Raw genomic sequence first — 24,034 nt, 5'->3', positions numbered from 1 at the left:
CTATTAAAAGAAAAATTAAAGTTTTACCCAGCTTATACAATCCAACAGAAAATGATTTTTTAATTGTTGAGATTGATGCTGATAAAACAACCTGGGCAGGTTGTATGAGAGCTCTACCTAATGGTAAAGCGATACTGAATCTCGATGATTCGGGAAACTATGTTGATGATGTAACCCATCAACAAGGAATGAAAGATACTGGAGCAACCCAGTACGCTAAGTCTAGTAGCTCGAAAGAGAAATTGGACAAACTATCTGATTCATCAGAAAGATTAGTATCAAAAGATACTAAGATTGATTATTCTTATGAAAATATTAAAAATAAGATAAAAGATGAAGATCTTTTACTTTGTAAATATGTTTCAGGATCATTTACAGATACCGAAACAAGATATCCAATTCATGAATTAGAAACATTGAGTTGTGTTAAAGTTTTAACAAAATGGCAAATGGAATTAATTCCAACCAGATTTTTATTAAGAACAGATTCCAAATATGTAACTGGATTTTGGAAATATGACCTTCGCGTCAATTATAAATATGGAAGACTTGTAAGATGGCAGATGAAACTCCAACCGTTTCACCCATATATTGAATATATAAAATCTGAAAAGAATTGCTTTGCAGATGCATTGACAAGAGAATGGAAGCAGCTATAAAGACATTACAGAATTCTCTCAGGCAAAAGCAGGAGCAAATTGCCTCTGCAAAAAATCGTCTAGAAACTCTTCTTTCTGAAGAGGGGGAGATGATATTAACAATTCAAAACCTTGAAAAACTATGTAAAAAAGAAACATTAACAGTTTCAGAATCCAAAAATACTGAAAACTGGGATCTACTGGGACAAGATTCTGGAAAATTCAACTACTATGTAAAATACTCAGCTCCGAAAGAGTCAAACATCCCAATTGAGTCAATAGAACCAAAAGGATGGAAATCTTCAACAACCCCAACAACTGTCCTTGCAGATTTACCAAAAACATCTTGGGCCGATAAAGTCGAAGAAGAAGAAAGAAAAAATGGAAAAGAAAAAGAATCCATTGATCAACAAACAAGTCAAAAGATTGACAGTCAACTTGGAGGTAAAAAGAAAGCTTATGTAATTTTTGATGGACCTATGAAAGGTATCTACCAAAACTGGGAAACCACAAAGTTACATACAAACGGCAAAAATGTCAGATACAAAGGGTATGAGACCCTTGAAGAAGCAAAAACAGCCTACAACGCTGTTTACAAGGAAGTCGCAACAGCAAACAATATAGTCCAGCCATCAAAAATGGAGACTAAGAAGAAAATATCTGTAGATAGAATCATCTATGGAGAAAGCAAATTTGTTAAAGAAGTCACCATTGGAGACTACTACAAAAACTGGAGATGGTTAACCAACTACTCAGAAGAGTTAAAAACAGAATGTTTTTATCCTAGCAACAACGGGATAGAAGTAAAAGCCGTAACAGTCCCAGGCGTAAGCAAAGAGTTAGTCAGATCATTCTATGATTGTGGAATGATTAAAACAATGTATCTTCAAGAAGATGCAGGAAGGAAAATTCATGAACTAGAACTTCTTCCAAAAGATATAGGCGAAATCGCTTATAAATTCAATAATAGCTTCGCAAAAGGTAAAGAGTTCTTTTTATCTTTTACTTCAACTTATCCATGGTTTGAAGACGATGAAGTTATTAAAGCCAGACACTTAATCAAGATTGGCATTTCAAATCATTCATATCCAACAAATGATGGAAGAGATGTAGATCCAAGACCAGAATGTTTTCTGCATTAAATGGAAAAATTCTATGATGCTCTCATCAGATTTGGAGTAAAATTACCAAACTTCAGGGTAATTACTGCAAAAGAAAGTTTTCTAGTCTATAGTGATTCAAGGAAACAAGCAAAAGAAGAGCATCTTCAGCAAATCCTAAAGTTTGAAGAAAACTTTAGTGGGCTTGAAGCAGACTTGGGCCGTCTACCCGACCCAATCCAACAGGAGTGCTGCCGACACTTTCAAAAATACAAAGGACACCAGTGCAAGTGGTGTGCAAAAGACATAAATAACGTGGCAGACAAAGAATCGTTGTATGACAGTGACGTTTCACCAAACAACGAAGAAAATGTAGAAAATTAGTAGGGCATGGGACCCATTTAGAGATAAGCCTTATCTCTAAGGCAATTATGTAATGTAATTTTCTTTGTCGTTTTCTTTTTCTGTCATGTCATTTCTTTTCCGCGTGCTGTAAAGGAAAGAGACGTTGTGCCAGATATGAAGGCCAACTTGTGAGTCTCTCATCCTATAAATAAGGGCCTCGAAGCTCATTTGTAACCACCATGTTTTGAGATAATATAAGTTTTTCATAAACTTTGCCTCTTAGTTTTTCCTTAAAACTAATGGTCCTATAGTGGTAAAACGCTATAGCTGAGAATTCTTGAGGTAATACTCTGGAGGAATTCGTCCTGAGTTGGGATAAACTCAACACAAGCAGAAAAAACTGCTGAAGAAGATCAGATTGCTGAAGCAAAACAACCCATATTTCTGAAGAAAAATCAGGTATGAATTTATCAAGAATTATTATAAAATATGTCTGAAGTTTCATATTTTGAAGGAACATCTAGTTATCATGCTGATAGCATAATAGATAATAAAATTGAAGAAGCAGATTTATCTTTAACTGCTGAAGAAAATTTTAAAAGAAAGTTTAGTAAACTTAAGGAATTTCTGTCAAGAAAAAATATTCTAAAATTCGGAATAATGGTAGGAGAGGAAGCAATTCCAATTGAAACAACTAATGGAAAAATAGTTATATCAACTATAGATAAACAACAAATCGATAAAAGACTTGGAAAATTTTCTGAGAACGAGAGAAAAAAGATTGGTTATATTCATATATCAACCATTCAAATTCTAATCAAAAGTACCTTCATGAAAGGTATTGATTCACCTCTAGAAATAGCTCTAGAAGATTCTAGAATTAGAAATAAGAAACAAGCAGTAATTGCAAAAGGAAAATGCAATCTAAAATATGGAAAGATAAAATTTGATATAAATTTACAGATGGGATTATCCCTAAAAGATATAGATTTGAATAAATCTATAGTTTTTCATTATAAACTAAAAGATTCAACATTTATGAAAGAGGGTAATCATCCTTTTACAATTTACTACAGAATTAATTATGCTTTGAGTAATTCACATCATAGCATAGAATTCATAGGGAAAGAAACAATTCATATTGATGAATTATTTACACCATTAATTACTTTGGAAACACCAATATTTAAAGATATCACAAGAAATAGTTTTTCTTTGATAGAAGCAGAAAAGAATATGTTTGAAGAAACAGAAAAACCATTGTTTAGAAGCCAAAGTCTTCGAATAACATCACCAAACAGAGATCAAAAGGATTTTAGTAAATCATTAAGTTCTCGAACTATATTTGAAGATGATGCTTCATCCTCATTCGAACCTCCTAGAAAGGATTTCGAAATCAATAAAGAAAGTGAGCTGAAAAAGCTACAAGATTCTATAAAAACCTTATCAATACAGGTTAATAACATAAATCAAAAACTATAATTAAATATGCCTGGTTTAACTCTTAAATCGGAATTAATACTGTTTAAAACTAGGTTGCAACACTTAGTAAGTGATATAGAATGGTATTATGATTTAATAACGTTCAAACAAATAGTTTATAGAGCACAAACTTTAATGAGATCTCATATAGATTTAATTGAAAATTTGGTAGAAGAAATGCAAGAAAATCTCACAGAGATTCAAATAAAAAGAGCAAAAATTCTTTTAGAACCTTTTTGGGGATTAGAAGGAATTGAACAACTTATAAACGAAGCTCGAGAAAAAGATAAAGCTCGAGAAAATTCCGCTGAAAATTCTGCCGAAAATCTATAATGCCTGGACTAGATCTTATAACAGAATTAAGACTCTTCAAGAAAAGGCTAGAAGACATAGTCTCTGAAATAGAACTGTATTATGAAAGAATTGTTTTTAAACAAACTCTTTACAATTCTAGAGAATTTGTTATATATCATATAGAATATATTGAAGATCTATTAAGAGATACAGAAGATTTAGAAAATCTTACTCAGATACAAAAACAAAGAGCTAAAACACTCTTAAAACCTTTTCAAGGGTTATTTAAAATCGAACAAATGTTAAAAGAAGTTCGTGAAAATTCCGCTGAAAACCCCACTCCAAACCTGGTATCAGAGCAGGAAACACAATCCTAAGGGATAAACATGAAAATAAAAATAAAAAAGAAATTAAAAAATATTTTTTATATAAAACAAAAGCTTTTTAAAATCGTTTTTCCAAATAACCGATTTAAAAAGACATCCACGTGGCACTCTCCCATTAAGCCACATAAGCGACTTTTTCAAAAAAGTCACAAAAGTAACTTCACCATAGAAGCCCCCTTCTAAAAATGACCATTTGATTTTTACTTATGGTAGGTTCACAGTGGTACATTAATATATAATATATGTTAGGTTGTTACTAATTAAAAACACGATTTATAATATACTATCTAGCTAGATTAGCAAAAGATTAAGATTAAGATTTCAATTCCTCTTTGTCTTGTTCAATATTCAAAACAAAAAAAGAGTGTGTGTGTCTATATATATATATATATATATATATATATATATATATATATATATATATATATATATATATATATATGAAGAACAAAGTTGATCATTATTTTTTTAACTACATATCCATAAAATTTTATCTAATTATTTACGCGTTTTCAATTAATTGAAAGTGTAATTGTAACACGAACCGAGATGGAGAAGTGGATGATCACAAGAATTTTATTCAGAAATCAAGGATATTTTAGTAATTTCTTCTATAAAAAATTAAAACTATTTTGGTGGGATGGGTTGCGGCCCACCCGAGCCCTAAAGTGGTTCTGCCACTAACAACACATCATTTGAAGTGGTTTGGTCGTATCGTGGTATCTCTTTACATATAAGTATAAATTGATGTCTCTATATTCTTGTTTAGAGATGATTTGATTAGATCCAGATTCATTATGTATCGACAAACATAAACATAATATGAGCTATGTCCATCTCTTTTTTTTTGAAGAGAAGAAGCTTAAAGCATTTCATTAATCAATATGTGTTCAATACAATCAGGTATTACATATAATAACTGGAAATTAGCTGACAATGTAGCCGCCTTTGCTAAAGCATGAGCTGCCTCATTTGCTTGTCTCCGTACAAACTCTACCTTAGAGTTTTCATAATAATTCCTAAAAAGAGATTGACAATTTTGAATGATATTTCCGAACTCAGTTGCATCATGATTTGTTGATAAGAACTTATCAACAACCTTTTTCGCATCCATCTCAAAATCCGTAGGACCAAGATTAAGCTCGTGAACCCATTCTAGAGCAGATAATAAACCAAGAGCTTCTCCTATATGAACTTCACATATCGGACTAAACCATTCAGTTTTAGCTAAGACAAACGTACCTGTGTCATATCTTATACACATTCCTATACCAACCTTGTTTAAGTGCTTAGAGAAAGAGGCATCGATATTGCATTTATATCGACCTACAGCTGGTTTCTTCCACTTTGAAGTGTCAGCGGTATTTTGTATCTTTGAAGGTTGTTGCTGGTAGGATTTAGCTGCTTTCCAGTCTTGTAAAAGTATTTTTGCACGTTCAAGAACAGTAATCTGCGCTTCAGTCACATCATTCCAAACCTTGTTATTTCGTTGCTTCCAAATGCTCCAAAGAATGCAGCAAAACAGCGCTGCCTCATCAGCATTTAACACCTGCAACAATTGGAAAATAACACTTGCACTATCCTGGCCTTGATTTATCACATTATTCGTAGTATTAAAGAAATCACACATGCTCCAAATATTGCAGCTACCAAAGCAACGAAAGAAAAGGTGGAGACTGTCTTCCTCCACCAGATTGCATAAAGCACAAGTCAGATCACAATTAACCCCTTTGTCTTTAAGGCGTAAACGTGTTGGTAAAGTGTTTCGACAAACACGCCATATGAAATTTTTCACCTTGGGAGGAATTTTAAGCTTCCAGACCAGATCCCAGTGTCCATGTGCCTTTAAATGATTCACATCAAGTAATTCATGCATACACATTTTATATGCACTTCTGACAAAATACTCACCGTTGTTTTCCTTCGTCCAAACAAGCCTATCATCATGAACTGAGGGATACAAAGGTGTATTCACCACCTGATTCACTATATGTTGATCAAAAATAGAAAGTAAGAAAGAAACATTCCAAGCTTTAGCTTCTGGGATAATACAATCCGAAACTTTGAGATTATCAAAGGGTGTTGAACCGTGATTTTGAAGTGTAAGGTATCCATTACCAACAAGCCAATTATTAATCCAAATTGGAATTGAGGACCCATCACCTATCTTCCACCTGATTCCCGCTCTAAGAATGAATTTAGCATTACAAATACTTCTCCAGACAAAACTTGGATTATGCCCCAAGGAAGCTTCAAAAAAATTACTATGCGGAAAATATCTTGCTTTGTACATTCTAGCTATAAGTGTTTGAGGATTGGTCATAATTCTCCACCCCTGCTTACCAAGCATAGCAAGATTAAAAGTCCCTAAACTCTTGAATCCCATGCCTCCATCTTTTTTGTGCATAGATAATCTGTCCCATGACATCCAATGGATACCTTTATTTTGAGCTCCTGAATGACCCCACCAGAATGAATTCATCATCTTTTCAATCTCATCACAAAGAGATGACGGTAAAGTGAATAAACTCATAAAATATGTGGGAATAGACTGTAGGACAGATTTAATTAAAACTTCTCGATCTGGTTTGGAGAGACATTTACTGCTCCACGAGTTAATCTTCTTCCACACCTTATCCTTAATGAAATTAAAAGTTGCTTTCTTGCTTCTTCCTATCATAGATGGCAGACCAAGATACTTACCAGTGCCCAATACAGCTTGAACTCCAAGAATATTAGCTATACTATTTTGATCCGCGGTCGAAACATTTCTGCTGCAAAAGATTTCTGATTTCTGGAGGTTAACTGCTTGACCTGATGCTTTTTCGTAAACTTCCAAAATTTGCTTCATTTTCTCGGCTTGATTAGTGTTTGCACGAAAGAATAAGAAGCAGTCGTCCGCGAACAGTAAATGGGAAACAATTGGTGCCCTGGTACAAATCTTTACCCCATTAATATCTCCTCTAGCCTCTGCCTTCCTGATTAGAGCTGATAACCCTTCTGCACATATGATAAAGAGATAAGGTGAAAGAGGGTCACCTTGTCTCAACCCTCTACCTGGTATAATCGGACCAGCACTATTACCGTTGACAAGAACAGAATAATCAACAGTTTCGATGCACATCATAATCCAATTTATCCATCTATCAGAAAAAACCCATTTTTATCATAACCCTTTTCAGATAACTCCAATCAATTCTGTCATACGCTTTACTTATATCAAGCTTAAGAGCAACATCTCCCAATGTACCTTTGACTTTAGACTTCATATAATGAATGATCTATATGGCTGCCATAGAATTATCTAGGATAGATCGACCCGGAACAAATGCAGATTAACTATCAGAAATGCACTTATTTAAGACAACTTTGAGATGATTTGCTAACACTTTGGCTACCACCGTATAAATCACATTACATAAGGCTATAGGTCTCCAGTCTTTCATAGAAGTTTGAGACTCACCCTTCAGAATAAGAGCTATGGTGGTCGCATTGAGAGTTGGAGGGAAGCTACCTGTATCTAACCATTGACAACACTGGTGGAATAATTCTTCGCCACAAGATGCCCAAATTTTTTGGAAAAAACCAGGATTGAATCCGTCTGGCCCCAGACACTTATCTGCCTTCATGGAAAAAAGAGCTTCTTTAAATTCAGAAATCACAAAAGGTGCTGACAGGTTGTTGTTATCTTCAATGGAAATCGAAGCTTCAATAGCCTCAATGACCAGCTCTGTGTCACTAATCTGTTCCTGAAACAAATCAACAAAATAATTTCGAGCAACATCACACAATTGATTTTCATCAGTAATCCGGTTGTTATCTGGATCCAACAACGAATGAATTTTGTTAATTTTCCATCTTGAAGAAGCCGCAGCATGGAAGAACTTAGTATTAAGGTCTCCATCCCGTAACCAGTGAGTCTTCGCTCTTTGACGCCAAAAAGCATCCTCTTGAATTAACAGCTGAGTCATACGACTCCTCAATTCATTAAACTGATGAATATTATCACTATCCACCTGACTCCTCATTCTATCAATTTTCTGGCGACAAGTATTGATTTCACGCTTCAAATTATGAAAATTGTTTCTGCTCCAGTCTGTTAGATCAGAAGCGCAATATTCCAACTTATCAACAATCGGGCAAACTCCATAGGAACTCCACTTATCAGTGACGAAACTACTAAAGCCGGGATCAGCTAACCAGGCGTTCTCAAATTTGAACCGAGGCAACACTCTTCTGTTATTGGATATCGACTCACATGAGAGCAAAATAGCGTAGTGATCCGAAGAAGGTGCTGGCAGATTCTCAAGAACTGCATCAGGGAACTGAATCTGCCAGTTTTCAGTAGCAAGAGCGCGATCAAGCCGTTCTTCAACAGCTCTGGTGGTGCCAAGACTTTTAAACCATGTATAAAGGTAACCTTCTGTATGTACCTCAGCCAGTCCAGAATCACAAACAGCATTTCTAAAACCATTGATAAGCCAATTCGCCCTTTCATTATTACCCTTCTTTTCATGAGGAGAAAGAATATCATTAAAGTCCCCTATTATACACCACGGTAAATTTGAAACATTTGCAAGTTGTCTAAAAAAATTCCATGCCTCCCGTCTTCTGTTATTATTAGGGAAACCATAATATCCAGTAAGACGCCACTTACCTTTATTAGTATCTGTTATCTCAGCATCAATGTGATTATTTGAGTAATTAGAGATTGAGCAGTTAACCGACGAATTCCAGTATAAAACAAGACCACCACTCTGACCTTGTTTATTCACAGTAAAACAGAAATCAAACCCCAAAACATACTTTAGTTCCTCAGTTTTATTACTTTTAGAGATAGTTTCACAAAGATAGAGGATATCCGGTTTATAAACACAGACAAGGTATTTTAAACTAGGAATTGTACGGGGACTACCCAACCCCCTACAATTCCAACTAATTATTTTCATGGCTGCTGGCAGGGCTGATTTTCAGCCTCCGCCATTACAATTGTTTCAGTAAATAAAGGGTTGTTTTGCAGAGTTACAGAGTTCACTTCAGCAGCACTACCTTCATTCACATAGTCCAGCACCATATCACTTGCTTCCTGTTCAAGTACAGCCACCATGCTTACATTATCTGCCTGAGTTGTACTGGGTCGAATTCTCTTTTTCACAGTAGGGCCAGATGCTTCTTTTGCTTTACCTTTACCTTCATATTGTGTATTTTGTGTCTACACAACCTGTAAATCACGTGGGCCATCCCTTATCACCAATGGTCCAGCAACCATGTGTCTTGTCATTACCGGTTTCTTCTTACTTGCGCACACCACCCGCCCTGGTTCAGAAGTTTGTCCAACATCTCCTTCATTCAGCAGAGCCCCATCAGTTATGGAGAATTCAGAATTAGTCACTTGGTTGCAGCCAATCAATCTCAAACTCCCATCATTTCCTGTTGAATTATTACCTGTATTCCCTGTTAGCATGAGAGTTATTTGCTGATGTGTTGGGTTAGCATTAGTATTCAGAGAACTTGCAGAAACACCTCTAGCATTAGCAGCAGCCATACCATTAACTAACCTTCTGATAGTGACTTGGTTTTGAATGTTTGTATTGTTCAGATTAAAAGGAACCCACTGACCTTCACCTCCCCCATTAGGACCAATAACACTTGTGACTAACCTGTGAAAAGTAAAGCCCCTACCACGTATGATTTTAACTCTTCCAAACAGGGCATGCTCGCTGGAAGGGCCCATCACCACCACATTGAAAGGACCTTCATTAACATCAGCAACACCATTACTACTACCAGTACCTCTTCCTCCATCATTACGGCCGCCACGACCAGCCATTCTACCACCACGCAACCATTTATTCACAGTTACACCCCCGCCAACAGAACAATTACTCGGATTCAAGAACTTGCCCCAAAGTTGCACACCATCCACAAAACCAGGTTATAGTCTCTTAGGACAATATTGATCAGTATGTCCCAAGATACCACAACAATAGCAAAATACACCAAGTTTCTCGTATTTAAATGACAGATTGACAGCATTACCATCTTCTTGCTCAAACACCATACATGTCTTCAGCGGCTCATTGACATTCAGAGCCACACAAATACGCATGTACATCCGTCAGGGTCCATAATAATTATTGATATCATATGAGACATAGCGCCCCATATGACATCCAACCAGATACGTCAGGTCCTCATGCATAAAACCAAAGGGGATATTAAATACCTGAGCCCATATTTCAACCTCATCTAGGACTGTGTCAGCAATAGCTTCACCAATGTTGACCTTCCTAAGCACCAGCAGAAAGCCATCAAACGTCCATGGCCCTTCTTGTAGGATTCTTTCCATATCCCATTGGTGGTAAAATTGGAATATGAACTTGTTCTCTTCCACCTGATCAATGGTAACACCTTGGCCAGAACGCCAAAGTTTTGAAAGTCTCTCCTGCATGAATTGGAACCGCACCGGCTTGTCAGTCAACAGCTTCCCAACAACGCACAGCTCAAGCAAAGCCTCTTGTGACAAATGAGAGGATCCAGCTGAGGATGCATTTGGTGAATCATTAATATCAACATTGAAATTTTCCATGGTAAATGTGACACAACACACACAAACAACAGTGAACAGAAGTTGTATGAGAGTTGATTGCATGAGTTGAAAGTGATATTCTCTGAATTGTGAAGACCATTCCTTATAAAGCATCAGGTCGTTGACTCCATAAGACTGAGCAATCCCAACAAATCTTCTTAGATTAAACTTACAGCATTGAAAAATCCCTCCAAATCTTCTTGGTTTCAGAAAATGTGAGAGCATTAAAGGAGAGTAATACTCTGATTCTAATGAAGTCTCCTTGAAATTGGGATGCCAAATTTCAACGTCATATCTGTTGTAATGAATCATGTACCATTGAATATTTGAAAATTGCGTGATGCCTAATTTCCCACCTTGAAAGCTCTGTTTGACTTTGGCCCAGATCCTATCTCCCATAATCCTATTATTAAGATAATTGAAAATTAGAATTATAGTGCCCAATATATGTCGCCCCCAATTGAACCATTCTACAGCAAAATAATATCTTCTTATTAATATGATTTTGATACATAAAAGCCAATGTAACAGCCAGATCTGAGGACTTGAAGGATAGAACATCAAACAAAATCAACGTACATGAAACTTAGACCCATACAAAATCGGATCCAAACAAAAGGAACTCAAAAAAGGAAATCAGAGATCTTAAGAATCCGATCACAAATGAAACGGGACAGAACACCAACGACAGAATAAGAAATAAAAGATTAATGTAGACACAAAAACGATCAAATTGATTCAACATTCAACCGCATCGAGGAACAAGCACTCACTAGGTCAACGTTTAGTCAAAGGACAATCAGACAGAAACCCAGAAGAGAAAAAACCATTCTTTTTTTTTTTTTTTTTATTTTGAGGAAAGAAAAAACCATTCTTGTATTGTAAGGTTATGTCTAGCGAAATCTTCTATATTATTGGGATTAGGTGTATGTCCATCTCTTAAATTAGACATTTGTTGTTAACTGATATTCTTGGATCGCCTACTACTCAATTGATTAAGATGTAATGTTCTTTTGTTTTTGGGCTTCCATCCTCTTATGATACAAAAATAAAATAAAATAACATAATACATATATTAGTTTCCGCCACACACTCACGTAAAACTATAAATCAATTAAATTTTTTTTATTAGAAATCTTAAATATTCTTATATTGTTTTTTGAGAGGTTTAATATTCTTTAGAATGATATTCAACTTTGTTATTATTAAACATACAAAGTCCTGATATTTCAACTTTGTATTATTGATACCAAACTTTCTAATTGATTTACCATGATACAAATCAATATTGTCGGAGTTTAGGGTTTCGAGTAAACCTTAGGGTTTCGAGTTCATTTTCCACTAATTAAAGAAATCTCAATTGAAACAAAATTCGTACTATAATTATTAAAGTCGTCTGATATGAAAATCACAAATGCACATTAATATTGCTAAAAATTATATGACTATGCTACTCATTTTGAAATTATTCCGTGAAGCAATTGATTTAATGTTTTTAGCTTAATTATCAAAAAAATTCTTTCTTGTTTCCATTTATCTCCATTTAAAAGATTTTCATGCTAACGATGATCAAGTAAAAGAACGTTAAATATATGTTGTTAACTACTATATGATTATAACTACAAATAAATAATCTATTAATTTTGTTTTATATGTTTTGGAGAATACCACTTGCAAATCTATGAATTTACTTTTCGTCAAGGAAAACCCATTAATTTATCATATCAATATTTCTTCAATTTTATTTTTTATCATTTCAATAATTACTTGTTTGATAGATTATGAATATTAGATTGGTTAAGTAATTATGTCTACAACGCTTTATAATTCAAATTTAAAAATCTTGAGTGATTTTTTAATTATTATTTTTTTCTATAGAAGAGTGATGTTTTGGGCATCAGTTCTCCAAGCTGATTTTAACATCTATAAAATTCAGATGCAAATTACCCAAATGATTTTTTTTTTGGTACAAAAGAAGGTTAAAGACCAACCCAAATGATTTTTTAATTCATTCACAATGATATTAATTTATAGACTATAGTTAATTCTGGGTAACAAGTACGAACATCTAGACATCCTCATCAAGAAGATACATATAAAGTATTGAACGAGTTTCGTTTAAGGCTTGAAGTAGAGTTCTTTTTTTTTTTTTTGGATCTGTTTAGTTTGTTTATAATGCGTTATGTGTTATTGTCAAGCTGGGAAATTAACCGGAATTTTGTTAAAAATTTAGAGCTAGTTTGGATAAGTTTTTTTCACAACCACACATTGAAATGAAAAAGTTGAAATTATTTTATGATAATTATGAGTGTTCTAACTAATAGGCATAGCTTCTCTCATTAATTAAACTAAACTTTGGAACCTTAGTTTTATGGTTTTTTCTAGATTACCCTCTCTTATTTAGAGGGTATTTACCCCTTCATGATATCAACCAATCAAAATGTAATATACATTGGCAACATTAAATGTCAAATAAATGAGTAAATTTTTTCTATAAAAAAAAATCAATTTTAGGTAACTTTTAATACTTTTAATTTTTATTTAATTATAGACAAGATTACATTATAGATCCTTTATCTTATTTATTTGTAACACTTTAGTCCTTTATCTTTATTTTTTTCCGTTTAGGTCTTTTATCTCTCATAAAAGCACATATACATCCTTTTACTCATTTTTTTATTAAAAAAAATACATAATTTTATTTTTTAAAATATATTTTTATTAAAAATGAAAAAAAATCCAGAAATATGATGAAGATGTTCATCATCCCCATCTTCTTTATTTGAATCTTCATCATCTTCATTGAATCAGAAAAAATTCTACATAAATATATCTCAAAATATCATGAATTAATGTTATGTTCACCTCAAATCTTCTTTTAAACACAAAAATCAAAACCCTATAGAAAAGAGATTTAGTTTCATCACAAAAAAAAAAAATTAGTTATATAAATTGGCACACCGTATATTATTATTATTATTTTCTAACTCAATATTCAAACTCGGCATAAAAATAACCCCAAAGTTGAGAGCAGCTTTGCACATCAATTTTGTTGTTTCCAGAACAATCTTAACTTTTGTAAAGCCTAACCCTTCCGCCAGTGACTAAGCCTCCACCATCCGCCTTGCAACATTTGTGAAATTAAGGTTTTGATTTTGTGTTTAAAAGAAGATTGAAGGTGAATATAACATTAATTCATGATATTTGGAGATATATTTTAGTAGAATTTTTTTTATTTAAAGAAGATGATGAAGATTCAAAGGAAGAAGATGAAGATAATGAACATCTTCATCATATTTCTGGATTTTTTTTTTCATTTTTAATAAAAATATATTTTTAGAAATAAAATTATGTATTTTTTAATAAAAAATGAGAAAAAAGATGTATATGTGCTTTTAAGAGAGATAAAGGACCTAAACGGGAAAAAATAAAGATAAATGACCAAATTGTTACAAAAAAAAATAAGATAAAGGACCCCAAATGTAATCTTGCCTTAATTATATTTAGTTGTTCAATCTTAATTAGTTTACACGACAAGACTGGTTTAGAACAATTAAAATTTCACATCAAATTTCTTTCATCTGAATGTCCTTAAATTTATCCGTTACATTCATGAAATTTCTTCTTCCCATTTTGATTGTTCAATTTTGTCGTTCTAAACTGCCGCATTTTTCAATTTTCGTGAGAATCGTCGTCGTTCGTTTGATTCCAAATATCGTGAGAATTACCATTATTTCCAGAACCACGTCAAATATGGTGAGTTGACTTTTCTTTTTGATTTGATTTTTCTTGGTTGTGAGGTAGTTAATTATGAGTAAGTCATCCGTTATACTTTAAGGATTGCTAGCAGGTGTTGCTGCTGTGATGTTTTGGGAGTTTGCTAGCATTTTTTTCGGTTGCTGCTGAAATAGTTATGTCACGTGGCTTTTGTTCTTTTGTTTGGACTTAAAGGCTTTGGTTGATAGTGGGGCAGGTCTATGCGTGTTAGCAGATTTTATTAGGTTGGCTACTTAAATAAAAAAAGTCACGATACCTGACGCGGTTCTAGAAACAACGACAATTCTCACTATAATTTGAAACTGCAGCAGTTTGGAACGACAAAATTGAACAATCAAAATGGGAAGAAAACGAAAAAGAAACAAGAATTGATCAATAGGGAAGAATAAAGAAGAAATTTGAATGAAGGAGATGTTTTTGTTCTCACGTTCGGGCTTGTGGAATGGAAGAAATTTTATGAATGTAAGTGATGAATTTAAGGACATCCAGATGAAAGAAATTTGATATAAAAATTTTATTTGTTATAAGTCTTGTAGTGTAAATTAATTAAGATTGAACACCTTAATATAATTAAATAAAAGACTAAATTACACTCTTCTCCCCTCAAAGATTCTTGAATTACACTCCCCTCCCCTGTTATGTTAAAATATACACTTCCCTCCCCCCTTATTCCAAACATATTAGAAAACATTTCATTCCCCTCCGGCCTTAAGAGAAGCTTGAATTACATTCTTGTCTCTTCTTATGTTAAAATCTACACTTTACTTCCTCAATAATCTAGCAAAAATAAAATAAAATAATCTAACACACTTAAAAAAAAGTACCGCGGGTCTATTTTAACATAATCAAAATTTGAATACATATTTTTCGCTATTTTTTTATTCACAATTACATTAACATATAATTTTAAACCCTATTATAAAATATGAAACAACCAAAAAATAAAATTACAATAATTACTAAATACAATAAAATATGGTTATATAAAAATTAGTTTTATACTATAAATTATAAACTTAATAGCAAAATATTTAAGTTTAATTACCATTGATATTTAAATTATAAAGAAATGAATTTATTTTTCTTAAATGGTGGTTCAAAATTAGTATATATCATAAAAATATTTATTTATGTTAAAATAGATTAAAGTGTAGTACATATTTAATTATTAAGGGAGAGGGTTGTAATTTAAGCATCTTAGAGGGAGAGGAGTGTAGATTTTATTTTTAAAGGGAGGGAAGTGTATATTTTAACATAAGAGGGGAGGGGAGTGTAATTTACTCTAAATAAAAATTAAAAGTGTTAAAAGTTACCTTATGATTAAGATGAACTTTTTTATTTTTAGAAAAAATTGATTCATTTATTTGATATTTAATGTTTTCTATGCATATTACATTTTGATTGATTGATATCATGAGAGGGTAAATTACCCCCTAAACAAGAGAGGGTAACGTAGTTCTCACCTAGTTTTATTCATAAGCTCATTTATTTAAATTATGCATAATTAATACTAGAACTCATTTTCATTTGACATGTGATTGTGAATTATGGAAGTACTCGTTTGTTAATTGATTTTTTATGGCTATTCTTTATTTTTCCTCCCTCTCTCACAGATTTAATGACTATGGAGTTGATGGGGGACTTGCAGCAAAAGCAATCAGACCGAAGTTTGATGCCTTCATTACACAAAGTAGATTCACAAGTTGGCTTCAATCTTCCAGAAATTGATGTTAGTCTCTCTTGTTCTCTTTCTCATTATCAATAAGAAAATCTGTGAGTTTTTAGTTGCTGGGGCTATAGCTCTCAAGGGCATTGGATGGATTCTTTATTGTTACAACTGTTTATTAAATGATATGGTATTACTCTTTTGCAGAATATATATGGCTCTCTTTAGGGCTTTGTTGTTTTTTATTGGGATGAAAAACTCCATTCCTAGAAGGCAACCCAAGAAGAAGGTTCCCAAAACAAAAACCTACTAGTAGCCGAAATTTCTAAGACTCATTTTTTAAGAAGGTTCCCTGGTTGATCAGTATTCCCATTCCTCAACTTCCCAGGATCTGGCCAGTGCTTGTCTGGCACCGGCACAATCTCCCCACCACGTATTTTATTTGTAGGTGTAGCATCAGTCTCACATAGATTACACATGATTTATGTATGCACATGTATTGTTCTATTTACTCAAACGTGGAGATTGCCGATTTCATTCCTTCTAGTGAATTCAATGTTAAAGGTTCTAAAAGTGTGACCGCCGTTGAAGTTGCTGTTGTATCACATTAGATTAGATATCTCCACGTTGCCACCTAGTTTTTTGTTCCCCGATTTGATTCCTTTGTTTGGTCCCTTTCATCTGACTTGGTGTTTGTTTAGTACCGTGGCGAGTTTGACAAATTTAGAGTGAGCCACCATGATTTTGTTCTACTCCAACCGACCATGATACCAAACATGCACCAAGACACGAATAGGGCTTTGCAAATGTTTTATCTTGGGTAGTGAGGCATGTTAAGAGCTTGTTTTATAAGAGATCTCATTTGAAAGCTCAAGCAAATGACATCAAATCCCTGACTGGTCTTAGTGGTGGAGCGGTAGTGAGATTTTTATGTACTCCAATTGTTAGAGATTAGACACAACAATTATGTACTCTTTGTTTTTCAACTAGATTTAAGAAAGAAAAAAACATTGTTAATTGCTGCCATAATTGGGAATTGTGTCAATATTTCCCCTGCTTTTCCAAACACACAATCAGTTACAGTGTGGTTCTTTTTTGAGGGTGAAGGAATTTCTAACAATAACATGCAATTTCATCTAAAATATTAGACTAATGGAACATCTCCGATGGAAAACAGAAAATATATCACAAAGGTACCCAAACAAAGGCATCCAAACAAACAGTGCATGTAAAATCTTGGTCACTAAGGTATCCAAGACAAACGGTGCATGAAAACTCAAACAAGTATTAACACTAAAAGTATCAAAGTACTGACTGGCAAGAAAAGACATCTCATGATGTTTCCATAATGCACAGAATCAACCAAAGACCCTCCTTATCTAGGGAACTTATCTATGGTCGAAAGCTCCTTGTCCCTCTTTTATGGCATACAAAAGCTTTTCCTTCATTGATTCCTGAAAATGAAGAGGCACCAAAGAATTATTCTAATCCTCAAAATTAAGAAAATAAGTTTCAGGAAATAATGAGAAAAAAAATTATGATCCTTACTTTTGAAGGGTAGAGAGGTAGATTAAGTTGACTATAACAAGTAGCCGCGCTAGGCAAGCTTTTATCTTCACATGGATCCTGATAGAAAAACAGTCAAATACAAAGAATTAATAGATGATACAAACATTTAAAAACAAAATTCAAATGAAGTGCAAAAGGAAACCACACTGATAGATATAAACGACATGGTAATCTATTTATCTCATCAACACATAAAAGCGACCATTATACATCAAGTAAGACAACTCTGCACAATGTTCACAAACCTTAACAACTGTTAATTTGGGATTTAAGGATGCGAATCCTCCAAAAGGAAGCTTTGGTTTACCAGTAACAAACTGCTGAAATCCCCTTCGTTGTTCCCGATCGAATCCCTGAAGGATTTCTAGCAACTATACAAAGCGATAGATATCTTTTAGTAATAAAGTGTAAGAATATCATCCAAACAATCAGGGTCATTTTAAACTACTTACATTCACAATAGGAGCACATTCTATCGTGTATCCAACAGCGACAATATGCTTTCTAAGTTCCTCCAGCTATTAACAACAAATGGTTATCATTAATAATAAATAGAAGGAGAAGGCTTAGGGGTGCAAAACTAAATTTAATACATACGCTCCAACTTTTTTCTCTTTCACCACACAAGTTAGACTCAAATTCTTCTACATTGAATATAGAAAAAGTTTGAATGCCAGTAGGATATTTTCCCAGATTGAAAACCTGAAAAAACATTGTAGAATTTGTTAACCGCCCTTTTTTGGTATATTAGAGATTCATTTAGAAGAGGTACAACACACTAGTTTTATACCTGGTTAAATCCCTCTATGAAAGCATCCCTTTGACGTGAAACTCCAGAACCAATAGTTGCATCTTCCAAAAATGAAACATAGTCATTTAAATTGCTTGAGTCTACCTACAAAAATAACAAACAAAAATGTATATTAAATCTGACTCTGATTGAAATTAGAACTGGGTTATATAAGTGAATAGCCTTACTGCAGCATCTTTAAATTCAGAAGGGAATTCATCATATCCCGGAACAAGAAAACTAAGACCAAGCTCTTTAATAGATGCACCATTATATCTTAATTCTGAATCTGTATGCTTTTTTCTTCTAACAAGTTCCTTGAATTCTAGTAACCTTTTGCCAAGTTCAGGTTCAAGTGATTGAATATCATGTATGGACAATTCCTGAAAAACATCACAACAACAATTCCACAAAAAAAAAATAAAAAAATCAGTCAAATCAAATCACATAAGTGATGTAGGTGGTGTGAAATTGGATAAAATAAATCACCTTCCCCAAAATGAGCTTGTAGAAAGCTTCTGAGAAATGTATATCCAATAGCCTGCCATCTTCAATGGCTTTGCCAACAAATTTTCCTAAAAGAACAAACATCTTCTTTGCCTTTTCAATAGACGAGGCTAACATCGGACGAGGGAAAAGTCCAAAACTGACATCCTCTCTCCACATAAAATCACACTTTGTAAATTCTTTACAAACCATGGTATAAAACTCTGAAGTTGGTCCAATACCAACACCTTCTTCACCATTAAAGTTCACTTCAAGTATTTTATGGTTACTTGCGTGTTCATCCATCAGTCGGATAGCATCCTCCAGAATACAGTTACGAGACACAGAATCTTTCACCTTAAAAACCAAGTTGGTATTAGCCATAGTTCCCAAAAAATTTGTTGGCTTCCTATGATAGTATGCGGCCAGTCTCAAAAATTTACCCCTTGTTTGGTAACTGAATAGAAAGGGATAGGACAGTATCAAATAAATCCACCATGGAGGCAAATTTTGAGATTGTTCTCCCCAGATATCTTCTTTCATTTGATCACTTAGATTTCTATCCAACCCGTTATTAACAAAGGCCTCAGGTAATCCTATACCAAGACTGTGCATTCTACGAAGAACTTGTAAAACAACCTTGCTATATTTTTCCATATCAGAAAAACTTTCAACAAATTTGTTAGTATTTGTTGTGAACCTTCTATAGGTTATCGTCTGATTTGACAGAAAGTCATTGAAATTCCACACTCCATTGCTGAGATTAAAATATTTATTATCTCTCCATTTAAGGCTAAGGAGTGCTTGGTAAAGTGAAAATCTCGAATCCTGTTCCTTGCCTCCAAGGCTAAGAACCAGTTTCTGTTCAGCACCTTCATTATCATCTGGTTCTTGACTTGCATTAACCTGGAAGTTAACACTCATGATCACATTAATTGGAGATATAAATATCAAGATTAACATGTACATTGTGCACCAAACACAAACACGTTTACACCGGTAATAATTTGAGAAGATACACAATTAAATGCAATCACATTTGTCAATAAAACTAAAGAAGATGCTTTTGAAACTGACATGAAGTCATGAACAATAAATTACAAAAGTAAGGCTAGATCTGTTTTGATTTAAACAAAATATATATTTAAAGCAAAAATGTGTGTGGAAAACCAAGAGAATAACATTTAACAAAAACAATTTGTCACAGAGGAAAAAGAAAGTTGCGTAAAAAAGGATAATTTGTTTGTGTGTTTTAGAACAAATCAACCCACAAGTAAACATGAAATTTCAAATCTATTGGCAACCTGAAATTTGCATAATTAGAACAGGGGATAATGATTTTATGATGAAAACTAAGCATTTTCTATGATGTGGAATAATCAGAACTCAGCATTTTGTAAATGAATATATAGCTGCAAAATTTACCGCTCGCCAAACTAGTTTTTCAATTTCACCAAAAGTAAGATCAGGAGGTAAATCTTCCATTTCGTCGTCTCCCATGTAGCTTTCGAGACTTGTCTCTCCCTCAGCTGGTATAATGAAGAAGGGCACCATAAGCTGATCAGGATCCTGCTCATATAGTGCACCATACGTGGAAACAACTCGAAATTGTTCCAAGTCGGTTAATGCCTTTTGGAGGTTAGTAAGTAACAATTCACTGTTGGTAATGGAATTCACAAGAACCATGCCATTCTCTCCATTTAGCATCTCTAATATTTCCTTCAAAACGATTAATACATCACCATCTGTTCTTTTAGAACTCATGAAATCATTGAGTTTCTCATAAAGACTTGTAAATTGAATTGTAATGTCTTCAAGAGAATGATTTGCAGCAGAAGAGTCAGCCATTCAACTTGTTTCCAAATCCTACAAAGTAGCCACAATAGTGTGAATAAGGATTAATCTTGGTCTATTGTTTTCTCTTATAACAGATTAAATACAAACAAGAACATATTGAGTAGTAATAATCACTAAATATGTAAACCAATCAAAGATTCATGAAAATTTATACCAATAAAAATAACAAATCAATAGCTTAAATTAAAGTAAGATGAACAACAAAATCACTTGCTGCATTGATTGAATAAGAACAGATTTAGTAGTAAAAATAACTATACGATAAACTAAGCAAAAAAAATGAGCAACCTAATCGAGGGTATATGCTAGTCACCTATGAAGCTCGGACACGTGTCGTGTTCAACTTGGACATGTGTCGTGTCCGACACCGACACGACACCGACACTTGTAATTACACTGAATTATGTGATTTTTTCAAATTATTAGCTGTGTCAGTGTCCGTATCCGCGCTTCATAGCTAGTCACGCATGTGCACTTTGTTTAGGTGTGTTGACACTCTGTATATTGAATATTTTGTGCTAGCTTGCTCTTCGTTAATAAAATTTTGGTTATAAAAGAATCAATGAAGTATCCTTCATTTTCTTAATAAATCAATGAAATGAAAACAAAAATTTTAATCAATGCAAAACACAGAACAGAGAATCACTTTCACAGTACTGTGTAAGATCAGGTGTGTGTGTGTGTGCGTGTGTGTGTGTATATAGTGTCGATTTGACTAAACTAATATTTATTGAATCCAAAAATGGAAACAAAAATTGTGCAGAATCAAATTCAACAACAAACACTGAACCAAAGAAAGCAACTCTGAAAGGAAAAAGAAAAAACATAAACTGCATGAGATTAAATGCTTCTGAAAATGAAGATAACTTAGTGAAAACTTCACTCACTTTAATTGAAAATAAATGAACGGTGAAAGAATGTTGGAGAGAGAATTTTCTTCTGTGTTTTGAAATTTTCTTGAGAAAATTAGAGAAAGAAAGAAGAGTGATAAAATTTGAGTGGAATGAAAATTTGTTACGTGCTCTTCAAGAGAAAAATTCAACAACAAACACAGAACAGAGAATCACTTTCACCTTCACGGTACTGTGTAAGATCAGGTATGTATATATATATATATATATATATATATATATATATATATATATATATATATATATATATATATATATTTGACTAAACATTTATTGAATCCAAAAATGGAAACAAAAATTGTGCAGAATCAAATTCAACAACAAACACTGAACCAAAGAAAGCAACTCTGAAAAGAAAAAGAAAAAACATAAACTGCATGAGATTAAATGCTTCTGAAAACTTCACTCACTTTAATTGAAAATAAATGAATGTTGGAGAGAGAATCTTCTTCTGTGTTTTGAAATTTTCTCGAGAAAATTAGAGAAAGAAAGAAGAGTGAGAAAATTTGAGTGGAATGAAAATTTGTTACGTGCAAATGGACTCTTCAAGAGAAAAATTTGTTACGCATGTGGTGTGCAATGCAACATTTTCATAATGACGGATATGCCCCTGTTAGAATGTTGGGGGAATGAGAAACACGGTGACTTTAACAAGTTTTCTCACTCGCAACTCATAACATTGTGTGTAACTAACTAATAAGATTTCGACACGTGGAGTGTAGTTTTGAATAGAGGATTTTGATTGGTTCGTGAATTCACGTCCATATATTGGTAAAATTTAAACAAATACTATATATTACTTTATTTCTGTATTTTCAAGAGGAAATTTACAATATGACGTGATTTTAGGAAAATTGCACTAGAATGTAGTAGTAGTACTAGGAATAAAACACATTTCAATAACTAAATTTGGACTTTATTTTGACATTTATTGATTACTTTAAATAATACTACATGGATTAGTTTTTATGAAATTAAATAATTGGGGCTTCTACGGTACACCTGAATATATGTATGTATCGATACTCCAAACCAAAATGACCAGTAATTTTCTGACAGCATGGAACAATTTTATTTTATGATATAATTATTTAATTAACTCCATTCAACTTCTTCTCCTTCATTGCAAATTCTTCTTCTCCTTCGTACCAGCATTTCAAGCGAATTTAATAGAGAGAAAGAAACTAAGGAATAGTGAGAAAGAAATAATGTTATTAATTAAATGAAGATTTGTTCAAAGATGCGAGAGAGTAAATTGATACATAGATGAACTTATGTGTTCCCAAAAAGGAAAAAGAGGTTACGTTTCATGATGAGGATGAAATTGTGATGGCAATTGCTGATTTTGCATTTCAGATGATAAAGGTCGGAGAAAAAATAGTGATGGTGGTTACTTATTTTGTTTAGTTTTAATTAAAAAAATTAATTAATTACTGAATAAATAATTTGTAGAATCTATGGGGTTAAGTTGAATAGACAAATGTACCAAATACTCTTTCTTTAAATCAATCTCTAATAATGTTGACATGGATCATTTAATTGAAATGTCACTTTTTTATTGGTAAAAAATTTAGGAGTACCAAAACACATAATTTTGTCTGGAGTACCATAGAAATTGAGGTACTAAATTATCTTTCACACGAAACTGCAGCGATTAATTTCGAAGTAGTTGAGACTCATTTAAAACGTTAACATGTTTTCATAAATGTTTTTTCATACACACCGACTAGGAAACAAATTTTCAACCAAACGATTAAGTAACCAAAGTATCTACCACTTATGTTAAACTATCTTGGTTTTTTCTTTCTTGTATTTAGTTATCTTTTATATTATAGATATTTAAATGGTATAATATGAACCAACATTAGAATCTCAATCACAAATCACAATATACGATTTAACAATTTCGATATTTTTATCCATTGAACTAATGCTTATGAACAGTGGCGGAGCTAGAAAATATTCTGGGGGTGGGCCAAATTATTTTTTATCCATTCAAGTGACCAATTATTTCATGTGCAAATTTACAGCGTAAATGAGTTTTATTTTTGGATCAACCAAAATCTAAAATCGACATAAAATTGTATAAAATCTCGCAAAATAGACCTATAATTGAATTATTTAAATTTTTTGGGTGAGCCACT

The 24,034-nt window shown here is 33.1% G+C and overlaps 2 protein-coding genes across 2 annotated transcripts; one reads left to right on the top strand and one right to left on the bottom strand.

The window, feature by feature from the left end:
• The first annotated feature begins 2,469 nt into the window (after positions 1 to 2,469).
• Positions 2,470 to 3,609, top strand: LOC146910160 (uncharacterized). The gene has a single exon (XM_085727608.1). The coding sequence runs from the start codon at positions 2,573 to 2,575 to the stop codon at positions 3,563 to 3,565; it is 993 nt and encodes a 330-aa protein (XP_085583734.1). The 5' UTR covers positions 2,470 to 2,572; the 3' UTR covers positions 3,566 to 3,609.
• Positions 3,610 to 17,387: 13,778 nt separating this feature from the next.
• Positions 17,388 to 20,975, bottom strand: LOC146910159 (E3 ubiquitin-protein ligase UPL4-like). Its single transcript, XM_085727423.1, has 9 exons — positions 20,548 to 20,975; positions 19,126 to 20,028; positions 18,825 to 19,019; positions 18,637 to 18,741; positions 18,444 to 18,548; positions 18,299 to 18,364; positions 18,092 to 18,217; positions 17,826 to 17,903; positions 17,388 to 17,731 (listed from the first exon to the last, which is right to left on the bottom strand). The coding sequence occupies exons 1-9, from the start codon at positions 20,968 to 20,970 to the stop codon at positions 17,666 to 17,668; spliced, it is 2,067 nt and encodes a 688-aa protein (XP_085583549.1). The 5' UTR covers positions 20,971 to 20,975; the 3' UTR covers positions 17,388 to 17,665.
• Positions 20,976 to 24,034: the final 3,059 nt, after the last annotated feature.

This window comes from Medicago sativa, chromosome 7 (genome assembly GCF_051527215.1).
Source record: "Medicago sativa cultivar Bolivia chromosome 7, Bolivia_mono, whole genome shotgun sequence".
Taxonomy (NCBI): Eukaryota; Viridiplantae; Streptophyta; class Magnoliopsida; order Fabales; family Fabaceae; genus Medicago; species Medicago sativa.
The sequence above is the reverse complement of the archived record's forward strand: the minus strand, read 5'-3'. Positions and strand labels throughout refer to the sequence as shown.

Bases quoted from the DNA above. Each gene is read 5' to 3' on its own strand.
- LOC146910159 (XM_085727423.1), bottom strand. From the start codon at position 20,970: ATGGCTGACTCTTCTGCTGCAAATCATTCTCTTGAAGACATTACAATT. The intron at 20,029-20,547 runs GTAAATTTTGCA...GTTAACTTCCAG, and splicing joins AAAAACTAGTTTGGCGAGCG to GTTAATGCAAGTCAAGAACC. The intron at 18,218-18,298 runs GTAAGTAGTTTA...CGCTTTGTATAG, and splicing joins AATGTGCTCCTATTGTGAAT to TTGCTAGAAATCCTTCAGGG.
- LOC146910160 (XM_085727608.1), top strand. From the start codon at position 2,573: ATGTCTGAAGTTTCATATTTTGAAGGAACATCTAGTTATCATGCTGAT.